This window comes from Panthera tigris, chromosome A2 (assembly GCF_018350195.1).
Source record: "Panthera tigris isolate Pti1 chromosome A2, P.tigris_Pti1_mat1.1, whole genome shotgun sequence".
In the NCBI taxonomy this organism is placed as follows: domain Eukaryota; kingdom Metazoa; phylum Chordata; class Mammalia; order Carnivora; family Felidae; genus Panthera; species Panthera tigris.
In genome coordinates, this window is record NC_056661.1 from 131,732,287 (window position 1) to 131,755,344 (window position 23,058).

The following is a 23,058-nucleotide window of genomic DNA, read 5'->3' on the forward strand; positions in this document are numbered from 1 at the left end:
AAAAGATGTATTTCATACTTTTTCTATATTTTCTGCAATTATCTGTGTTCTAAGCCACCACACTAGAAGAAACAGGAACTTTGTGGGGTAAGTAGAAGTTCGGAGGAAGCCTTGTTCTCCCCTCATCTCCAGCTCCACTGCCATGTATGAGTTCCTGCTGTGTTCTGGGTTTCAGGTACTTTACCCCTGATTGGTCATTGTATTTCTACCTAACCCAGAATTGGTTAGTGCTGTTCCTATTTTACCTATGAGGAATTATAGGGCCAGAAAAGTTCAGTAACTTTCTCAAGGATCCAGGGATGAATATAAGTTCTGTCTGATTACAAGGTCACCTTTTTCATGAATGAATAATTTCTTTAGGAATTCTCAGTTTGGGGACAGGTAGGAAGACAGGAAGGGCAGAAATTTCTCTTCCTGCCTTTGGCTGCCTGTCTGGTTGAAGGATGACCTTTCTGGGGGAGTAAGAATGGGAGGTCCTTATGCTATATGTGACTATGCCCCACCAAACTGGGATTGTTCTGCTGACTGTGTGTCAGCCCTTGATCCAGGGCACCTTGAGAATAAGATTTAATCACTGGCTTGGATCTGAGATGCTGTAAGTGTGTAATGATTTTTAATAATCTTACCTTCTCTAATAGGTCCTGCATGCTTTGTAGTAATTATCCAGTATGAAATTAAAATGAACTTAGTCCATCTTCTTCTCAAAATACATGGTTTATGGAATTAGTGAAATTTGATTTTATCTTTCAAACAAAGGAAATAGTATAATGAACTTTCCTTTGAGAAACACATCATAGGGGCACCTGAGTGGCTCAGTTGGTTAAACGTCCGACTTCGTCTCAGGTCATGATCTCATAATTCATGGGTTCGAGCCCCACATGGAGGTCTGTGCTGACAGCTCAGAGCCTAAAGTCTGCTTCAGATTCTGTCTTTTCCTCTCTCTGCCCCTCCCCCTCCCCTACTCACACACTGTCTCTTTCTCTCAAAAATAAATAAACGTTAAAATTAAAAACAAAATACATCATAAATTTTGAAAGCAAAGTAAGCCAAGTGACCATATTATTTTTATTCCCTAGTAAAATTATGATCTTTTTAAGGATTTGTTTACCTGTTTTTTATCTTGCTCTTCCTGTATGTGGTTTCTTTTCATTTTATTTCTAATACTTACTTGCAGTGGTCATTTTGCATATCATTAGGCAAGAAGATCAAACCCTGATACCTTTCCAGTACAGGCAGCTAAATGTAGACTAGGTGCAAAGAAATAGGGAAGAGTTGGAAAGATATAATATTTCTTTAATAAATATTTTTTTATTTAATAAAAGAAGATGTACATTTCTTTCTCTCCCTTTTTACATTCTTTCCCCTCTTTCTTTATTACATTTTTTCCTTTTCCTTTCTCCCTCCCTTTCTCCCCCCACTCTGACCTGCAGGACCCATTTTGCACCCCCTTTAATAAATACTAGAATATTGAAATCAATCTATGAAATACAGAGATGTATATACATATAGTAAAAAAAAGTGGGGGGGTTCTCCTGGGTGGCTCAGTTGATCACGTGTCTGACTTTTTTAAATTTTTTTTTAAGTTTTTATTTATTTTTGAGAGAGACAGAGCACAAGCGGGGGAGGGGCAGAGAGAGAGGGAGACACAGAATCTGAAGCAGGCTCCAGGCTCTGAGCTGTCAGCACAGAGCCTGACTAGAGAGCCCAACTCACAAACTATGAGATCATGACCTGAGCCAAAGTCGGACGCTTAACTGACTGAGCCACATAGGCGCCACCCCAAGTGTCTGACTCTTGATTTTTGCTCAGGTCATGACCTCATTGTTTGTGAGTTTGAGCCCCACATGGGCTCTGTGCTGACAGTACAGAACCTGCTTGAGATTCTCTCTTTTCTCTCTGCCCCTCCCCTGCTAGCTCACTCGCTCTCTCTCTCTCTCTCTCAAAAATAAGCATTAAAAAAAAAAAGACACTCAAGTGGTTTCTGATTAGTGATTCCTGAGTCTTTGAGAATACATGAACTTGTTGAAGCAGTGTGCAGTAAGAACCCAAGTTTCTGATGGAGCACTGATAAATGAATTACTCAACGCGAAGATGTATCTTGCCATCACTAAAGGGTCAAAATGGCATTGATTCACAATGTCATACCAATATAAATTGCTTTAAAGGAAACATCTGTTCTCGACATAATTGATAGTGAGAAATGTTTCTTAAACCAAATTAGAAATGATTACTTAAGCAATTGATGTAGTTATTTTATTTGGCATTCCCACTCAATAATTTCCAGCACTGCTAAACTAAAGTAAAGGTTGGCTAATATATTTTCTCCCCACTCCCTACCTTTTTGCTTCCTATTCTATTCAACTAGATACTTAGTTAATAAGAAGAGAGTTCAGGAGTAATGTAGATATAAATTGAAAAGCCTACTCTCTATAATTTCATATGAAACAAATGATTATCATGCTCCAATGGAAAAACCACAAGCAAAAAACAAAAGAGCAGTAAGATTTCAAAAGTGGTTTACAGTATTTCCGTGTATTAGAATTTACATCCTCAGTCAATCAATCCATCAAAGAAACATGACTGAATGCCCTCAGTGTGTTAGACACTTTGCTAGGCAGGCACCAGGTACCATAGGGGTTTCAAAATGTTCCTATCCTAAGGGAGTTGGCAATCTGGCTAGATAAAAATTCAGGATAATAACCATTTTTCTAAGCCATTTTAAACAAAACTCAGTGGTTTAAGGTAAAAAAAAAAAACTCTGCTTGACAGTTATGGCTTTTTAGAGCATTCTATGGAATAAATTGGATTTTTCTTTTCTCTAAGTGTTTAGTGAATCAGCCATCACTCACAGACTGAGCAGAATAAGGTTTTCTTCATTTTTGTCCCTCCTAAGGCATTGTTTGTGGTTCCTTAAAATTTGTTGAGGACTGAGTTCCAAAATCTGAGAAGTATGGAAACAAGTCTAAGCATAACAAGTAATAGGATAGAGATGATTAAAAGGAAAATGGGAGAACCAATCACAAAGGGGGTTTACTTTTACTCCGATTGTAAAGCAGAAGAAAAGGAGAAAAAAGTATTTTAATAATTTCTTCACATTTAAAAGAAACCCTCGTGCCATAGGTAGTTATGTATTTATATTTCTGCATTGCTGAGACTAAGGCAAGAGTATAAACCCTGTTTTAATAAGAAAAATCAAGAGCACTCATATGATGAATCTTCATGTCTGTAAAGGTTTTTAGGAGCTAACGTGTTGTATGAAAAATATAACTACTGTTCTATGTTTTATTGAAAATCTGCAAGTAGCCTAATTTTGAGTGATTATTAAAGCAATGTGTGCTCACAAAAAAATAATTCAGGCAGTTCCGAAAAGTATGAACAATTGAAATTCACCTGAACTCCAAGCTCCCGGTGATCGTGTTAACACGTGTATATATGCGATCACCTGCATTTCTGTGTGCATCCGTGCGTGTGGTATCATTCTGCCAGTCTAGAAATGAATGCAGTTTTATAGTTTTTAGACCTCTTACATGTAAGATTTATTTGTATATTCATCCATTGGGGTATAGCTTAGTTTCGGATCTAGAAAAGCATGAACGTGTTGTAAATGACCTGTCAGTGTTCAGTTGAGGCTTTGTAATAAAGAGAAGAGGTCAGATTCTGTGGTGTCAGGAGAGGCTTTGGATCCAAGGATTGGCTCCATCACTCACTAACTGTGTGAGCTTGGAGAAGGCAGTTTAGTTGTGTAACCTCATTTTCTTTTTTCTGTCAACTGAGAAGGTTTGACTTTGTCTGCAGCTCTAGAAGTTTATTATCCTAATCCTTTATTTTTAGCAAAAGAATAGACCTTTTCAGGAGCTTATATTTACAAAAAAATCAACCTTCTTTACGGTTACATGTCAAAAGCTTTTAACTTTGATAACGAGCTAGTTTTTGTCGATAGCAAAAACAAAAAGAAACAAGATTATTTTAAAATTTAGAAATTTACAGCTCATTTACTGAGGTTAAAATATTCTGATACTCAGAGAAAAAGTGAAATTTGTTGTTAGAATATTATACAATTGCGTATTCATTACATACAAATATAGTTTTCATTCCATTATGTTCCACATGCCCCATGACATGCCAGCTTATCTGTTTAGAGTACTTTTCTGTGCGCTCAATTATATATGTAAGTTTTTTAATGAAGAAAAATAAAATAAGGAATATTTAGAAATATAATTATATAGAGGTCACAACTGTGAAAATTGCTTTTCTCACAATCACTATAACTTGGTTTTATTGCTGAAATTATATAGTAATAAAAATTATTTTTCTGCTCCTAGAGTAACCAGTCTTGGTTCTCGGTAAGAATTTGCACTATATTTATCTAAATAGAAAATAGTTCTTTTCTTTTATTATAGTCACTGTTGAAACAGTGTTTTCTGGAGGTGCTTGGGTGGCTCAGTCAGTTGGGCGTCCGACTTCAGCTCAGGTCATGATCTCACAGCTCGTGGGTTCAAGCCCCGCGTCGGGCTCTGTGCTGATGGCTAAGAACCTGGAGCCTGCTTTGGATTCTGTGTCTCCCTCTCTCTCTGCCCCTCCCCTGCTCATGCTCTGTCTCTGTCTCTCTCAAAAATAAATAAACATTAATAAAAATTAAAAAAGAAAGTGTTTTCTAGTACATTTAAAGCCATGAGTTGAAATATTTCAGATCCTGTGAAGTGAAAAAAAAAAAGAAACTTTAAAATATTTTGTTATTAAAAATGTTTTCTCCTGTTTATTTATACTAATGGCTATTATTCAATTGAAAACCAGCTCTGAGTGATAAGAAAGAATATTCTGGGGTCAGAATGCCTGGTCTATAAGGCTGGTACAGGTTTTGAGAGTTGAGCGAATCACTTAACTCTTTTGTTAAAGAGTTAAAGCCATGAGTTGAAATATTTCAGATCCTGTGAAGTGAAAAAAAAAAGAAACTTTAAAATATTTTGTTATTAAAAATGTTTTCTCCTGTTTATTTATACTAATGGCTATTATTCAATTGAAAACCAGCTCTGAGTGATAAGAAAGAATATTCTGGGGTCAGAATGCCTGGTCTATAAGGCTGGTACAGGTTTTGAGAGTTGAGCGAATCACTTAACTCTTTTGATTCTCAGTTTCTCTTATGCTGAGAATTGGTAAATAATGAGCATAAAAAATGTAATAGAAATGCAAGCTACAATGAATGTTTTAAGTATTTTCATCTTCTACTATAATGAAAGCACTTGTAAAAATGGGATTCTGAATGAAATACTGAACTAAGAATTGAGGCATTCAATGTTTACTTCTATGGAAGTCAACAGCCTGTAAATAAACAGATCGTCTCTATTGCTCTAGTTCATTACTGTTCATGCTCTCATTCAATTTTCAGGAAATAAATAACATCTTTAGAAAGCTCTAATTTCATTTCCCATGCATAATAGAAGATTAAAGAGAGACAGTTTTGTTGACAGATTACATGGGTCTCTTAGATTCTACCAGCTAGAATCTTAACTGAATGATTTAAATACATGAAGTAGAAGAATATGTAACAATAATAATCTGACTTCCTTTTTGATGGCACTGAGTATATATTTCAATACACATAAACAAAGTGTATCCTTTACAAGATGAAAGTAAATCTCTGCTCATTAAATTATGATACAGTTTTGTTAAAACATAAATGGAATCCAGTTTAGAAAAGATGTTCCAAAAGATGCCACAATTATCCGTGTTGCAAACACATTTCCAGATCATTTGTAGCTATTGCTTGATTCTCCATTAATGCATTTGCTGTTGATTCTCTGGTTATATTTCTTACTGAAGTTTTCTAGATATATTTTTATTGTTCTTTTTAATCCTTTTTGTTGTATATAAAATACATGTTACATGTTACTTAAAAAATAAGAAAAAACCTCCAGCGATAAAAATCAGTATTCTCACATGTTGAAACAGAGGAGGCCAATAATGTAAGGGTTTTATGCTTATTCCACTAATTTGGTTTTATACTTATTCCTCTAATTAATGTTATTATTTGATTTTATGCTTATTCCACTAATTAATATTGACTTAATAAATATTATGGCTTGTATAAAACTTTCACCAAAATTTTAAAAGTCAGGAAACATTTAAAAAATAAAAGATCTTCGAAAAATAAGATGCGCGCATTACTGTTTGGAACACACACATACCCATTGAGATTAGTGTGATGTGATTTGTCCTGCAGCTGCTTCAAATTAAGAACAGGTGTGGAAGACAGATTATGCAAATACTCATATTAATGTAATTGTCAAATTGGTGTGTTTACCATTGTGCTTTTAAAGAGTAGACTGTACTCCTATTTTAAATGTAAATTAGCTTCATTCTTGAGAGCAGCTATTGGATAATGAAACATGGTCCTGGCTTAGAAATGAATAATTTCTAATAGTAACACAATTCTAAAATTTTGACATTTTCTTTCCTGGTAAACTGTTTAATACATTTAAAAAATGGCGACTCTATACTATTTTTAGTACATATATAGCCCTGGTGGTTTTGTGCAAGTTTGTGATCCTGGCTCTGGGCTACTATTTTCTTTTTCTATTGTTATGCATAGTGATTACTGTGATAGCTTTTGCTCTCCTTCCATCTTTTCTAATTCTTAACACATCTCAGCTGTCCATCTTTGTGGACCTAAACTCTCAAAAATAAATTCTTTGGAGAAGTTACATTATATTTATTTTAATAATAATCTTACCTCGTGGAATCTAGTTACTTTCAATTGTATTTTCGTATTTTAAGTGTCAAACACTAATTTTGATATTTTAAACCATGTTTTGCGAATACAGAGCAGCCTTTTACTACTAGTTCACTCATGTATCTGTGTGAGGATTTTGTACTTGCTCAGTGTAGTGATACAGACTCCCCTGCCCAATAAAGGGCTTTATCTTAGTCCCCATCCGGCCTTTAGTGACAGGTGTTGTGGGTGATCATAGCTAAATAGGTGACTAAGCCAATGAAAAGGAAAGCTGAGGCGTCAACCAGAGATGTTAGAGAAGTCACATTTCTCATGTTCCTATTCTTTTTTAATGCCTCTTTTTCTCTAACAAAAGAGAGATTCTAAAGCATTTGTGATTTTATTTCACTTGGCTACCATATATATTCAGTGCTCACTTGATGTACCCGATAATGTGTTTATTTATGCTGTCTTATTTCAGAATAGGAAACAGGCTTGGAAAGGTTAAATTACACTATCTGAGGTCACATAGCTGGTAGTTTGAGCTGCTACATGAATTCAAGTCTGTCCGATTCCAATTCCTGTGCTTTTTATCCTGGTATTAATCACTGATAGCATATGCCTCTTAATTGCTGTCCAAAAGGTCTCTCAAATTTTTCATTTTTGGAAAACAAGTTTAAAATAACAAGGATGATGAGGTATGAAACGGGAATCCTGCCTTTTCTTGATTGTCTTCATTGTCCAGGATCTAGATCCATTTGTGACTGCGATAAAGCTGTGGTTTGCAAGGGAAGAGATGGGGGAATGAGTGGAGACTCCCTGGAGGAGTCTCTGTCACCACTATGGTTAAAAGATTCTACTGGAGTGATTCTGACTTCCAATATTCCTTTCTGTCCTGTACTTCATCATCTCCACCTGTTGGGAGGCACCGTTGACAACGCAGTGGGACTTGATGATGCAGTTAGATGTTTACCCAACAATGTGTAGAATAATCTTTTGATACGAAAAAAAAAGTGCAGGGCAGGGCTGGGACTCTGCGGGAGTTTCTCTTGGCATCATGAGAGTTTTCTATGCCTAATGGGAAGAGTTTCTGTCGGAAAGAGTACTATTTTTAAATAATTGATCCTCTTCCTTAAGGTTTCCTCTCTACCTCACATCACAGTCAGGAGGGAGAAGAGGTTGATAGGGAGCAAATTATAATCAGAGATGCCAACAAGATAAGCTTCTGTGTGTGCAGCTTGCAGTCTCTATTCCTCATTAAAGAGTCTATCATTTATCATTATTGGCAAGAAAAGGAGCTGCCACTGAGACCAACAGCGGATAAAAAGTAGCTGATCCAAGGGCTGCTGCTGCTTCCCCTGCAGGGATCAGAAAAGGACCTGCCACAACTTCTAGTCCCCTCATAAATTCCTAGGGCTACATGATTTCAATTGCTCCTCAACGAGGAGTAAAGCACACGGTAAAGGAGATGCTGATACTTTCTGAATTTTGACCAATGAAAGTATGATTCAGTGTTTTGTCGTGATGCGTAATAGATACAGCAGTTGCTCTGCGTACTTCATTCATGGAGTCAAGTCCAAATCCGAAAATACATTTCTATGGAAAAGATTCCTGAGGGGTAATTAAAGGTCTTGCCCAGTCCATCGACTCCAAGGACATGTAGGGTTAGCGCCTCCTCCAAAAAGGCAGTGAATGGCTCCTTTTGGTCCTGCCACTCACTACTTACGATGTATCTGTTAAAATTGAGGATAGATGCATTTCAGAAGTACTTTAAACAAGAGTGTCTTACTTCTAGTATGACGTTTAAAAGTGTATCACTACAAGACCATCAGCTAAGCTAAGGTTTCTACTAACAAAAAATTGATAACTTTATGGATAGTTTTTGTTGTTTTTGAAAAAAAACAAACAAAACCCTGAATCAAGTTGAAAGCTACACAGCACTTCTAATGCATTACTCTCTGTTTTATTTCACCTATTAAATTATTAGTTTAACTTATTTCATAGTAATTTTAATTTTTTTCAGATATGGAGATTAAAACGTAAAATGCATTTTTTTTTAAATTAAGCAAGAAAGGCTTTTTCTTTAAAAAATGTTAAATCCCTACCCTGAATTCTTGGGCTCTAACCCTATGTCCATACATTCTTGGACAATGTGTCAAGGTAAAAAATCTAAGGTTTATGCTTGTGCTCAGTGTCTTGACTTGAAATAGTCAGAATATTGACTTACTTAGAAATTGGAAGCTGGTTTAATGCATTGTGCCAGCCGTCCTGAAAGCCATTTCAATAGACTCTGTACCCTGGCATTTGTTTTAGAAATAATTGCATGCAAATGTAGCTTAACATCTGTACTATGTCTCTTAATCCTAACCAGGCATTTTCCATTAGATGGAGTCTGAAAATCACATTAAGAAAAATATATCATCTGTGAAATTATATTCTGAATGCCCCAAATAGCAAGGAAAGGGGCAATATCCAGTAAATCTAGTACGAAGCATTCCTTTCTTTTTCTGAACCCCAAATTTTAAAAAGTTCATTTCATTTCCTTGAGTGCTGCATTTATAAAATTGAACTAAGATCTTATGTTTTCCAAAGTTTTCAGTGTAGTTAATCACAAAACTTTCTGGGAGATAAAAATATCCTGGTGTGTCACATCAAGTTATTTTTCTTAACTTTTGCTTGGTAATACAAAAGTTAATTTAGTTCTGTACCTTTATTGGGACACGATTCAGGCACATTACATTTTAGTACTCTTCTGGTCTTGCACCCCAGTTTTCCAAATGAAATTTTGATACTGAACTGACTTTAAATATACTTGAATTTACCAGTAGACTTAAGGAATTGGGAAAAAAATAATAAGGAATAAGACATATGTAAGGTCCTAGGAAAGCAGCTGACTGGAAGGAGGAGGAAGGAAAATTCCTGGAAACAAAAAGTGATTTCTTGCCACCGTAAAGATTTTAAAAGAATCACTTGTGCCAACATGTACTGGTCAGTTACTTTCAGGATCACAGTTATAGTATTCTAAATACTTCCGAAATGTTTTATGTATTTAACCCTTCAATGAATCCTCCAAGAGAAAAGGCAGATGAAGTACACATTTAGTGATGAGAAATTTGATGCACGTGAAGGCCACTTTACGTGATGCTCTTGAAGATCTGGCCTCTGCTTCTCCCTTTTGTCCTCATGCCTACCACCCTGTCTGTTCTCTGGCCTTGCTAGACCATCTGTCTATGTTTCTCTGAATGCAGCAGGGGGTCATTTAACTGCAAGCCTTCGTATAGGCTGCTCCTTTGATCTTGAAAGCTCCCTACCTCCACCCACCACATACCCATTTTGTATATCGACATCTACTCATCATCACCTAGGCTAAAATCCTTTTCTGTCCTTCCTCTATGCTTCCGTGGCACCCTGCGCATCCATCTTTTATAGCATATAATATGTTACTAGTCACTAGTAGTTTGTCTTCCTGATTTGACTATAAATTCTTTGGGTTAGGTGCTACCACTTGACTTTGTATCCACAGAAGTGAGAGGGACCCCCACCCAAAATTTGGTTCAGATGTCAAAGCTCATGACACTCCAAATACCAAGAGAACTTTGAGAGAAATTTTCTTCCTCACACAAGAAAGAGACTCCTGGGGAGAGCTGACTGGACACCAGCAGGTCCAGGAGGGAACGGGTTGGGTCTTTCTAGGGCCTCTGACGTGAGTTGGAGAAAAGATCCCTTGAGTGGGGATTTAAGTTTCCCTACAGTGGCAAAGGAGAGATGCGTGCGCAAGCTTTCTGCCCAGACATTGGACCAGAGGGGAAGGGGAGGTTGAGGATTAAAAAGAAGTCAGCAGCCAAGATAAAAAATAGAGTAGAACTCATTATGGTGACATAAAATATGTGATCAGTAAATCTGTGGTGTCCTGTGCTGGCATACAGGACCGCTGCTCTGTACATTCTCACTTCATAGAGAAAGCTGTTTTCCCATGGCGTACTCTGACCCTGTATTACCTCGCCTAACTCAAGGTAGCAAGACACATCTGCATTTTCTTTCAACTACAAAGTAAAAAAGAAGAGCATAAAACTGGGACTGTTATTCTTATGTTTGCATAGTGATTTCTGCTTAGCCTCAACACACTCAGGAAAAGGAAAAATCGTATTACATTCAGTATGTTCATTTTATCAATTCACTAATTATTAGATACTTAAATTTTTCTCTTCTGCCCTCCAGATGTTCATGAGAAATCCAACTCCCTATTTTTTTCAGAAGAGCTTAAAATATTTTCTTGAATAAAATAAGCAAGCAAGTCACAAGAAAAATTACAATAGTCACTAATATTCTGTAGGAGTATCTCAAGCCAGAAGTGTCTGTTAACTGCTGCCTTCATCCCCTCTTAAAATATAATAACTACATCACTTGTAGAAGCGCTGTGGGCATCTTTTGTTTTTCAGTGACTTTAGACACATGAGAGATACTTGATTAACATCCCTGGAGATTCAAGTTGTCTACTTAGTCAGGGAACAGTTGTAGGTCTTATCCTTCTCACAGACGGCAGCCAGGTCATCTGTCCCATCCTTGATCTCAGCCTCACCTGTGCAGACAGCCAGGTGCTTGGGTAAGAGGTGTCCATATCTTTCTATTCTTGACTCCTCTGCTGAGATTTGTAACAAGGGTGCCAATTAGTGCCAGTTATGATGGCAGTTTTCTGAGGTGAATGAGACAGGATTGACAAAAACAGAGCGAAAAATCTGACTTCAACATTGTTATATTCTGTAATTTTTCTTAATTCTTCAGTACTTTTTCACTATGAAATGGGGATCAAATCTTATTTTGGAAATTTCAGTGTGTTGAATTGATTACTATTAAGTACTTTAAAATCACAAATCTTCCCAAGTGTCTGTGGTATCTAGATGGAGACAATGGCAACCTTCTGAAAAAAGTGTTGACTGACTAAATAGAATGAAATAATGAAACTTACCTGTAATGCAAATATCCTGAACACAAAAGACAAGGTTTCTCAAAGTAGAATTACAGAAGCTCTAAATCACAATCACCAAGATGCTTTTTTAAATGCATATTCTTGTACCCTATCCCAGATCTTTTGCATCTGATTCTCTAGGAATGTAGCCTTGAAACTGCAGTTATAACAACTTATCCAGAGATTTTTTCACATGCTAAAGTTTGAGAACCTGTACAATTGTGCACAGAAGCCTTAAAAATAAATACAAAAATATGACCTTTTGGGGCGCCTGGGTGTCTCAGTGTGTTGAGCATCTGACTTTGGCTCAGGTCATGACCTCGCAGTTCGTGAGTTCAGGCCCTGCTTCGGGGTCTCTGCCGTCAGCACAGGGCCCACTTTGATCCTCTGTCCCCCTCTGTCTCTGCCCCTCCCCCTCTCTCAAAAATAAATAAACATTTAAAAAGAAAAGCATGACCTTTTGTAAATAATTTCAGCTCCTTGGACTTCATTTCCCTTGTCTGCAAAGTGATTCTTTGATGGCCACATCATGTGCTCCTCAACTTTATGTGGGTTTTGCAGTCTGTGCCACAGGGGGAAAAAAAGGAAGGCAGGGCTAACCCAACCACTTTGAGCCACTGGACTTAGGAAATATACAAAATCTTTTCCAGGCATTAGTTCTGTTTTCTTCACCTTTTCTTCAGAGCTAGACAGCTTTGAATCTGTTTTTCAAACATGGGCTGGAGAAGGATGAAGCAATTTGAATTTGCTAAGCCAACACAGAACGTCCTGGCACAACCCTGGCCACACTGTCCCGGGGGCAGTTTCCATAAGATATAATGAATGGCCTCAAAACAGCCAACCAAACCAACAAACTAAACAGTTGGAGTAGAAGAAAGGCCAACCAACTGTTTAATTTTGTTCTTGTTTTATACCAGGTCAAGAGTGGCCATATTTCTTGACTAGCTAAACACTTTTTTAAAAACTTGTGTACCTTTAAAATGTGGACTACGGTTCCATTCAGATATCATTGTATTTCAGCTTTTTTTAAACATGTTAAAGAAAAGGGCACCTGGCTGGCTCAGTCAGTGGAGCATACAACTCTTGATCTTGGAGTTGTGAGTTCAAACCCTATGTTGGGTGTAGAGATTACTAAAAAATAAAATCTGGGGCACCTGGGTGGCTCAGTCGGTTGAGCGTCTGACTTCAGCTTAGGTCATAATCTCACGGTCCGTGAGTTTGAGCCCCGCATCGGGCTCTCTGCTGACAGCTCAGAGCCTGGAGCCTGCTCCGCATTCTGTGTCTCCCTCTCTCTCTGACCCTCTCCCGTTCATGCTCTGTCTCTCTCTGTCTCAAAAATAAATAAACATTAAAAAAAATGTTTTAAATAAAAAAATAAAATCTGAAGAAATGTTAAAGAAAAGTTTGAGCACAGCTTCCACCAACCTCAAGCAACAAACTTATTTAAAACATTTTTATTTGTTATAAACGATCAATATATAATTCTTGCCTATTTTTCTATGAAATGTATACCTTCATCAACTTTGCAAAAATTATATTCTTTCTTTTAGAAGTCACTTCACCTTGTTACTGAATGCAAACACAATCATATTAATTTTTGCTTTGCTGCATCAGGTTTCTAAAAAGCTAAAAAATAATGTATTTTATTTTAATTTTATTGAAATATCATTGACATACAATAATATATTAATTCCAGGTATGCAATGTAATGATTCAACATGTATATACATTATGAAATGATCCCCACAATAAGTCTAGTTAACATCTGTCACCAAAGTTATTGCAGTATTATTGACTCTATTTCCTATGCTGTACTTTACATACCCATGACTTACTTAGTTTATAATTGGAAGTCTGTACCTCTTAATCCCTTTCATCTATTTCACCCATCCTCCCACCCCTCTGGCCACCACCCATTTGTTCTCTTCATTTATGAGACTGTTTCTGTTTTGTTTTTTTGGATTCACATGTAAGTGAACTTATATGGTATTTATCTTTCTTTGTCTAACTTACTTCTCTTAGCAGAATACCCTGCAGGTCCATCCATGTTGTCGCAAATTGCAAGATTTCTTTCTTTTTTATGTCTGAGTAATACTGCATTGTATACATGGATGCCACATCTTCATTATTCATCATCTTTTGATGGGACTCAGGACGCTTCCATGTCTTAGCTATTGTGAATAATGTTACAGTGAACATAGGGGTACATATATCTTTTCAAATTAGAGTTTTTGTTTTCTTCAGATTCAGAAGTGGAATTGCTGGGTGGTATGGTATTTCTAACTTTTTGAGGAACCATTGTACTGTTTTATTTTTTCTTTAATTTATTAATTTATTTTGAGAAAAAGAGAAGAGGGAAGGGCAGAGAAAGAAGGAGAGAATCACAAGCAGGATCCCCACTGTCAGTGCCAAGCCTGACAAGAGGGGGACACTTAACCAACTGATCCACCCAGGTGCCCCATTCCTCCCCACTGTCTTCTGTAGTGGCTGCACCGGTTTACATTCTCACCAATTGGGCCCAAAAGTTTCCTTTTTTTTCCACATCCTCGTCAACACTTGTTATTTCTTGCCTTATTGATACTAGCCAATCTGACAACTGTGAAGTGATATCTCATTGAGGTTTTGATTTGCATTTCCCTGATGATGAGTGATATCAAGGATCTTTTCATGTGCCTGCTTGCCATTTGTACATCTTCTTTGGAAAAGTATCTGTTCAGGTCCTCTGATTTGGAGCATTTGTTTTGTTTGGCATTGGTTGTATGAGCTCTTTATATATTTTTGATATTAACCCCCTATCATTTGTAAGTATCTTCTGTCATTCAATAGGTTTCCCTTTAGGTTCATTGTTTCCTTTACTATACAAAAGCTTTAGTTTAATGTAGTCCCAATAATTTATCTTTGCTTTTGTTGCCTTTGTGCCTTTGCCTGAGGTGATAGATCCCCCTAACACCGCCAAAAAAAAAAAAAAAAAAGGATTGCTAAGGTTGATGTCCAGTAGTTTACTGCTTAGGTTTTCTTTTAGGAGTTATATGGTTTCATATCTTATGTTTAGGTCTTCACTCCATTTTGAGTTTATTTTTGTTGTCAGTGTAAGAAAGGTCCAGTTTCACTTTTTTTTGTTGTTTTTTTGTTTTTTGTTTTTGCATGTAGCTGTCTAGTTTTCTCGACACCATTTGTTGAAGAGACTCTCTTTTCCCCATTGTATATTCTTGTCTCGTTTGTCATGGATTAATTGACCATATAAGTGTGGGTTTATTTCTGGCCTCTCTGTTCTGTTCTGTTGATCTATGTGGCTATTTTTGTGCCCGTGTCATTACTGTTTGGATTAATATAGCTTTGTAGAATGGCTTAAAATTTGGGATTGTGATACCTCCAGATCTGTTCTTCTTTCTCAAGATTGTTTTGCCTCTTCAGGATCTTTTATGGTTCCATATACATTTAAGGATTATTTGTTTTAGTTCTGTGAAAAATGTTCTTGGTATTTTGATAGGGATTGCATTCACTCTGTAGACTACTTTGGGTAATATCATTTTAACAATATTAGTTTTTCCAATCCATGAGCATGGTATATCTTTCCATTTATTTGTGTCATGCTTAATTTCTTTTATCACTGTCATGTAGTTTTCAGAGTACAGATATTTTACCTCCGTGGTCAAAAGATTTTTTATTCATGTGAAAGAGGTTTTGATTTGTATCATGAAGTCTAATGAGAGACTGAAAGCTATTTGTATGCAGATATGATATCTTGGGAATTTGTGTATACTTTACAGCGTGTAATACTGCATACATAGTAAGACTTTAATAATATTTTTATTTGAAAAAAAATTGAATGTTCTGAGGCAGTAATGACAGCGAATAAATATTAAGTACATTGTTGAACATATGGGTTCCAGCACTGTTCTAGATACAAATCAGTGTATTTAATCTTATGATGGTGTCATTTATTACCCTTCCTAGAGAGGGGGGCCAAGAGAGGTTAAATAACTTGCTCAAGTTCACACCGCTACTAAGTGTTGAGTCAGGATCTGAACCCTGTCATACTGTCTCCAGAGCTAGTATTTTTGTTTTCAACACTGAATGGCTTACCTTTTATTGTTTTAACAGAAAATTACAATGATCCATATTTAACAGAAGAATAGATTCCTTCTGAAGTTAATGTCGAAAGCTCATTCCAGTACACTGTCCTGGCCTTTTCACTGTTAAAAGGTTCTTTTGTGCTTATTTGAAACAGATGCAAACATTTAAAATATCCATTCACATTGTATTTCCCTGCAATTTGCTGGAATATGTCAGGTTGCCTGTAGGAGACCCATTTCTAAATGACTGATTTCATTCACCTTGCTACTCCTTTACAGACCCGCAACTTCATGAATCTAGTAAAGCATGGTTGATTAGAGACTTATTAGCCTCTTTCGCCAATATTCTATCACTTTCTGTTGTAGAAAGCTCTAGGACAGGCAGGAGAAGAAGCTGGGTGGGTTTTTCAAAGCACAGTTTTTTCAACCAAGCCTTTTGGCAAGACAGGGTGACGGGCTAATGGTAGTGCAAAATTTATTCCCACATACTTTTAACTCCAGGAATTATTAGTTTGGAGTTAAAAGCTTTTGCCTTTCAAATGATTTGCTTTCTCCTATTATTGTTCTTCAGTAAACTTTAAGTTGGCTTTCTATTTTCACAAATTTTGCTTTTTAACTCTTGCTTGCTCAACTCTTTCTTTCTTTTTATTTTAATTTTTTCAAAGTTTATTTATTTATTTTGAGAGCTAGAGAGCAGGGGAGGGACAGAGAGAGAGAAGAAGAGATGGAGAGAATCCCAGGCAGGCTCTGCACTGTCACTGCGAAGTCCGACTCGGGGCTCAAACTCAGGAGCCCAAATCAAGAGCCGGTTGCTTAACCAACTGAGCCACCCAGGCACCCTGCTTGCTCAACTCTTTCTATTGTTTAAAATGCATATACTTTATAATTTTGCATGCTAAGTGGCAGGGGCAAAAAAAATGTCACTGTGAGTCGTTAGTGTGGGGCAGTCCCTATCTCTTGTCCCTAAGGATCAGTGAATGACACTATCATTTTAGTGTACTTTATTTCTATCTGTGTTAACAAGAATGATTTGGCATTGTCCATCTGTGAGTGTTTTGGTGAATTAAAGTTTCTGATTAATAAAAATATGACATTATGGATTTTACAGAATCAAAAAATAATGAAAATATACTTTGTACAGTGAGAACATATATTTTAATGATCTGAAGGTCTCTCAGAAGCATGCTGTGTATCAAAGTTTATCTCATTGTTTATCATTTAAAACCACATTTGGGAAATGTTTGAGAAGCAACTCAAGAAAATACGTTTGGATTATACTTGGATTTATTGAAATTAAATTTCTGAGTCATTTGAGCTAAGAATGGAGAATATTCTCTCTCACCGTGAAGCTCCAGGCTACTTTCATCCCAAACCTCTCATCTGTAGAGAGGAGTAGTGAAAATCTCCTCATAATAAAATCCTTCTGATATTTTCACACCTGTATTCCTTAAATGGTACCTACACCATTTTATTCCATAGCATCTTTTGTGTATTCCTTTTATCACTGTACTTGTACATTATCTGGAAATTTCTCATTTCTGTATTTCTCGAGTGTCGAGGCTTATTATGTAAGCTTCTATGTATCCTTCCTTCTGACCCCGTGACTGGGATGGCAGATCTTCAGGACTCCAGTGTGTTTTGTGGTATGTTGAAGACACAAAGTACAATATTTGATTTGGGTGCTCTTGAAAGAGTTTAAGGTGATATTGCTTATTTATGGAGTTTAGTTTTCAGTATAAATGTAAATAGTGTCATGGCGCCTTCGGAGTTCTGGCGATGCTCACTTGTTTTTGCTTTTATGTTGACAAGTGTTCATCTGAGGATTTTTTGTTAGTATGGTTCATTGCTACAGTATGGGGTCGCATTTCATTTTTTTTTAGGATGCTTATGACCTTGTTAAATAGCAGTCCAAAAATCATGTGGCTTGTTTTGATTTTAACCAAAGTTACAGCTGCCTAGCTGTAAAGCAGTCAGTTTCTCTTATTATGACTAGTTCTTCAACTTGTACTGTTTTAAATTGCCTGCAATTAGCATATTTCAACCTTATTTTTAGGTTTAAATTGCAGTGTGAGAGTGTACTCTCCTCTTAGCTAATTAGTGCTATCAAGGAACAGTAGGTTACCTCATTAGTACCATGTGCATTTAATTAAAGAAGAGAAAATTGGAGTTAACCTCATAGTTAATATTTTCACAGAGTGCTACAATGCCAACACCTTCAATTGGAGTCACACCCCTGTGTATCTAATTATGCACTGGTGCCAAATAAGGTTAGCAAGGGTACTACAAGGCTGTTGACAAAATAATTTAGATGAAAACGTGTTTGTTGGATTCTGACAGTAAAATATAACTTGAACATTTTTTTTTCTGTAGTCCTCATCTGCCAGCATCAGGTTAACATACTTCTTCATAGGAAATGAAAGGAAAGGTATATTTTGGAAGCCATTTTTCCTATTTGAATTAATGCTGCTCTTATCTTGCAGAAAATGGCACGTAGTCATGTAAAGCATATACAATCCGTTTCTTAAACAGAGACCCTGAACTTCAGAGATGTATTTGAAAAGAATTATTTATAAGATGTAATATTTACATGCATCAAACCACTACAAATACTCCCTGACACCCCTACCACAGCCCTCCTTGCTTTTCTTCTTTTCTGATATAATTTCCCTTGTGGATCTTATGAATGGGGATCATCCTTTCATATCATACATGAAGTCTAAGGATGTGTTGTCACATGGTCTGTTCAAATGCAGTGTAATCCTTTTGCCCTTCAGACAAAATCTTTGAAATGTCTCATGCTACTTAGGTAAAAAATGACATTCCATGTCATTTATCAATAAATAATCACTTTGCTTTTACAGATAGAAATGCAAACTATACATTTGAGTGTATAGAGTAGTTCTCAGTGCAAGTGGTACAATTCAACAGGTTTTCACAGAGATTCTAGAGTTTGGCTCCGTGGTCTCAAATATATATTTAATGGCAACATTTGTGTTAATAGTAATGCATGGCCAAGGCAGCTTAGTTAAAGAGATTCCTGTGATTATCCTCACATTTCATGACAAGACAGGATTCATGTTCATCTGTATTGTTATAATGGAGTACAAATCAACAGTTAGCTTTTTCAAAAACACATAATTAAAGTTTTAAGGATAAATACCACCCCATACTCTAAAATCACAGTATCATTTAAATTTATAGGAGTATTCATTAACATTGGCCATAATTTTAGCTTAGAAATGGGAAGTGAGGTTGCTAAGTCAAGATCATGGCAGACGAATTATTTTTGGTTAGTGGTTAATTCATTATGTTCAAATATCCAACTCTGTATCTGCCAAATTATTTTCATTTAAACCAAACCATTTTTAACCGTGACACAAAGATGGAATAGTCTCATCTATATTCACCTACCAAGATAATAATCCAAAAATATTTTTTAATGATATTGTACATTATTAGTTTGAGCATTAAGATTGGAGGGAAAAAAAGCCAACTCCTGATTCTCTTTGTTTAATCTAGGAATTGCTTCCAGAAACAAAATTATGTGTCTGTGGCCACTCTTCTGGTGATGGGCATCCTCACAACACATTTGCAGTAAGTTACACTGGGCAATTAGAAATTTGGCTACTAAGCACAAAGCCAGAGACCCAATCCCACTAAATAGATTATCTGTGATTTTCTATTAGCCACTCCCTTTCATTGATGCAGATAATCAAGAGATGATTAATGTTAAGATACTTATGTAATTAGTTGGTTTTCTGTTACTTCTTGTATTCTCTCTTCAATTATATTTCATCATGTATACACTTCACTGTTTCTATGAGTTGATGGCATTAAAATTTACCTGAAATATATAAAGGCATATGGTTGATTCACCACTACACCATTCTTGAACTTTTAGGAATCGTTTGATGAGATAGTCCTGATATGCAAAAATTAAGTAGAGATTATGGATAGATACAATACATATTTACATTTTTTAGGGAAAAGTTGCCATTCCATGTCTGCAAGTTACCATATAAACATGCCAAGACCTTTTTTTTTTTTTTTTACATATTCTGTCACTAGAGTATAATTTGTTTCCTTAGACTATAATATTCAATAAAAAATGCTTTCATGACCCAATTCACATACCAGTTAGCCTTGGAAAAGAATAACAATCCTGAAGTGGCCATTCAAGAATTTTTAAATAGAGTGACTTCATGTTTTTAGATAGCATGGATACTACCTATATTCTTAAGGGATCTCTAAATATGTAAGTCATATATTTTCATATGTAGAATTTTTGCTTGTTCCCTTAAGAATTGAGGTACTTACTTAGTTTCCATGGACTAGACTATTCCTAAATTGGCTCACCCAGAATTTATTTTTTAAGACTGTATACTTAGTATTTCCTATTTATAATTGATAGAACACATTACAATTAAGACTTTTATAAGCATATAGTGTATTCCTGAATAAAGAAGAAATTTCTAATTTTATACCTTGGCTTTTTAAAAAAAAAGAATATTTTTCTTAGCAAAAACAGTGTTAATTAATATGGAATGCTATCCTTTGTGGAAAATATTTAAACATAAGACATTTTTCAAATGTTCAATGCAAAACAGAAATAGAAGTGGAAACAACAACAGCATGCTATCTTATGGAAATAGTGAATGCAGAGGATTGGTAATGAATTTTGTACATTAAAACAAGTTGTGTAATGATCTGAAATTATCTAGTTTGAGTTCCATTCATTTTAATCCTAAAGTGTTTGCCCCTCCTGAGCTTTCTTGGCAACAATAATGAAAGAAAATACCAGAAATTAAAAAGTTGTGGTAAGTTTTGCTGAAATGTGGAAGACTAATCTTATTTTCTAGGTATTCTCTGTTATTTTGTAGGAAGATAAATTTAAGATAAACTCCAAAAATAATTGTGTACTTTAACTTATTAATAAAGATCATCCAAAAATATACTTGAAGAAAATAGTGCATTAAAAATGGAAAAGGCAGTATTTCTAATTGGTAGCACTTTTCCCTAAAATAATCCCAATGGAAAAATTGTTTTCATTAGACTGAAGAGTGAGCTGACTGAACTACTAATAGTGTTTGTTCTTTATCCAAAACTACTTCTACCATTTAAAAAAAAATCATTCTCTATTCTGATGTAAACATAAATTTATGGCATCAGATCTTCATATTTTCACTGACATATTTTCAGGATGAAAACAGACCACAGAGAAATTAAATGACTCACCAGAGGCCATTTAACTCCTCTATGGAAAGGCACATAGGCTGAAATTATCTGTTTGTTTGTTTGTTTATTTTAATGTTTATTTTTGAAAGAGAAATAGAGTGTGAGCAGGGAGGGGCAGAGAGAGAGGGAGACACACAATCTAAAGCATGCCCCAGGCTCTGAGCTATCCGCACAGAGCCCAACATGGGGCTCAAACCCATGGACTGACAGATCATGACCTGAGCAAAGTCAGATGCTTAACCTGCTGAGGCACCCAAGTGCCCCAGCAAGGCTGAATTTGTACCCCAAGTCTGTGATCATCAGGGTATCAGTCCTTTCCAAGGATATACCAGATTGTTCATGGTTGCCTTGAGTGCTCTGCTGAATGGGAATCTGAGGTTGTTCCATGTGTCTGAGACTGTGGTTACTATCTAAAACAGAAAGAGAACTAGGATGAAGTAGTGAGGTCTGCTGTGGCTGATGGGGAGAAGGAGTATGGAAGTTCATGAATTTGCCATCCCTACAGTGCACCAAACTTAATACTTCAAATTAGTCACTGAGTGACTCTGCAAATGATGCTTCCTGACTTCCCCACACAAAGAAAACACTAAATATTCAGTAGGTGCTTATTGTACATTAGATACAAACTTTCGGCAAGCTAAAACGGCTACGTAACGGAATTTAAAATCAAGATTCAAACTAAGACAAATTATATCTGTTAGTCATAGCTGACAATGTCTGTGTGATGGACATAGCTCTGTTTTAGTAAATTTCAGAGGTACCAATATGCTGGGGTGAAACTCACTTAAGTTCTGGAGCACCATAACTAGTGGGCTAAGAGGAAGAAAGGTGTAGAAAATATAGATAGGGGTACCGAAAGCCAGCCATGTTCCTTTATAATCTATTTAACTGACATTTGTAATAAATTGTGAATCACTGTAATGATTCTAAAATTTTTAAGAGATCATACATCCCTTTGAGTGGACTAATTTAATATCATACATATTACTTGCACCCATAATTGATCAACCTTCACAAATAATAAGCCAAAATTTTTTGGGCAAATGTTCCAAATTGGCAGATTATATTAATTTTTACTCCCCCCTCCCTTAACTTAAAAACTAAAAATCCTGTAAGCCTGTTAACAAGCTAGAAGTAAAGTCCCATAAATTTCAGAGGAAAACATCCATTTTCAATTAAAGCCCAAATTACCTTGAAGAAATAAGTGATAATATATATTTGATATTAAACATATGTCAGAAGTTCTCTATCATACCATCCTCTTTCAGGCATATATTCTATCAAGTTACTAACAAAAGATGCAATAAAAATATATTTCGGAGAAGTGTCTTCTGATGTTTTGGTATGCAAGTAGTGACCAGACGGTAGCTGTCATCTGAGTATTGTGTTTCTTTATTATCACATTAGTTGAATAGTAGTGGTACTTTTATGTATCCACTAATAGATTATATTTATTGTGCCTCTACTAATTTATTGCAATCCCGGGTAATAATTATGCTCACTTACGTCATCTCTACCTGATAACTGTAATCTTAAATTCTATCTACCTGTTGTATTTCAAAGAAATGTTTGGTCTGCATAGGTTGTATGTTTACCATTCTAACAATATAAAATCCTTGTTATAACTTTGAATTTATTGGGGAAAGCATTAAGTTTGGGCTTTAAAGGACAGAAGTATGAGAGTAAAAGCACTTCATTGCGAGAGATTACTTTTCAATACTTCCTTTTCACACTCTGTTTTTTGCCAGTGGTATATATTTAACTTTAATCTGGAAAAATCTTCACTTATTTTACCTTTCTTTCAAACTTTAATAATAAGATAGATGCCTTTTTTTTCCCCTCTTGATATATCAAACAGCTTGATATATCAAACAGCTTTACGAATGGCTGTCAAGATCCTGAATTTGCTTCCCCACCACACAATAGTAACCCAAGTTCACTCCCCAATAACTAGACCTTGTTGACACCTCATCTGTCTGAATGGCCTCATTAACACCTACCTGCAGATAATCTTATTGTTAGTCTTGCCTACAGGTTTTTGCACCTAAGTGAATACTACTTTACATAGGATT

At 35.9% G+C, this 23,058-nt stretch overlaps 1 protein-coding gene across 1 annotated transcript in view; it reads left to right on the forward strand.

The window, feature by feature from the left end:
• FOXP2 (forkhead box P2) overlaps positions 1-23,058 on the forward strand; it is a 541,760-nt gene that overhangs the window by 402,164 nt on the left and 116,538 nt on the right. Inside the window, exon 8 of the mRNA XM_042970294.1 lies at positions 19,271-19,345. Within this exon, the coding sequence (XP_042826228.1) occupies positions 19,271-19,345 (75 nt within the window). The remainder of the gene's footprint in view (positions 1-19,270; positions 19,346-23,058) is intronic.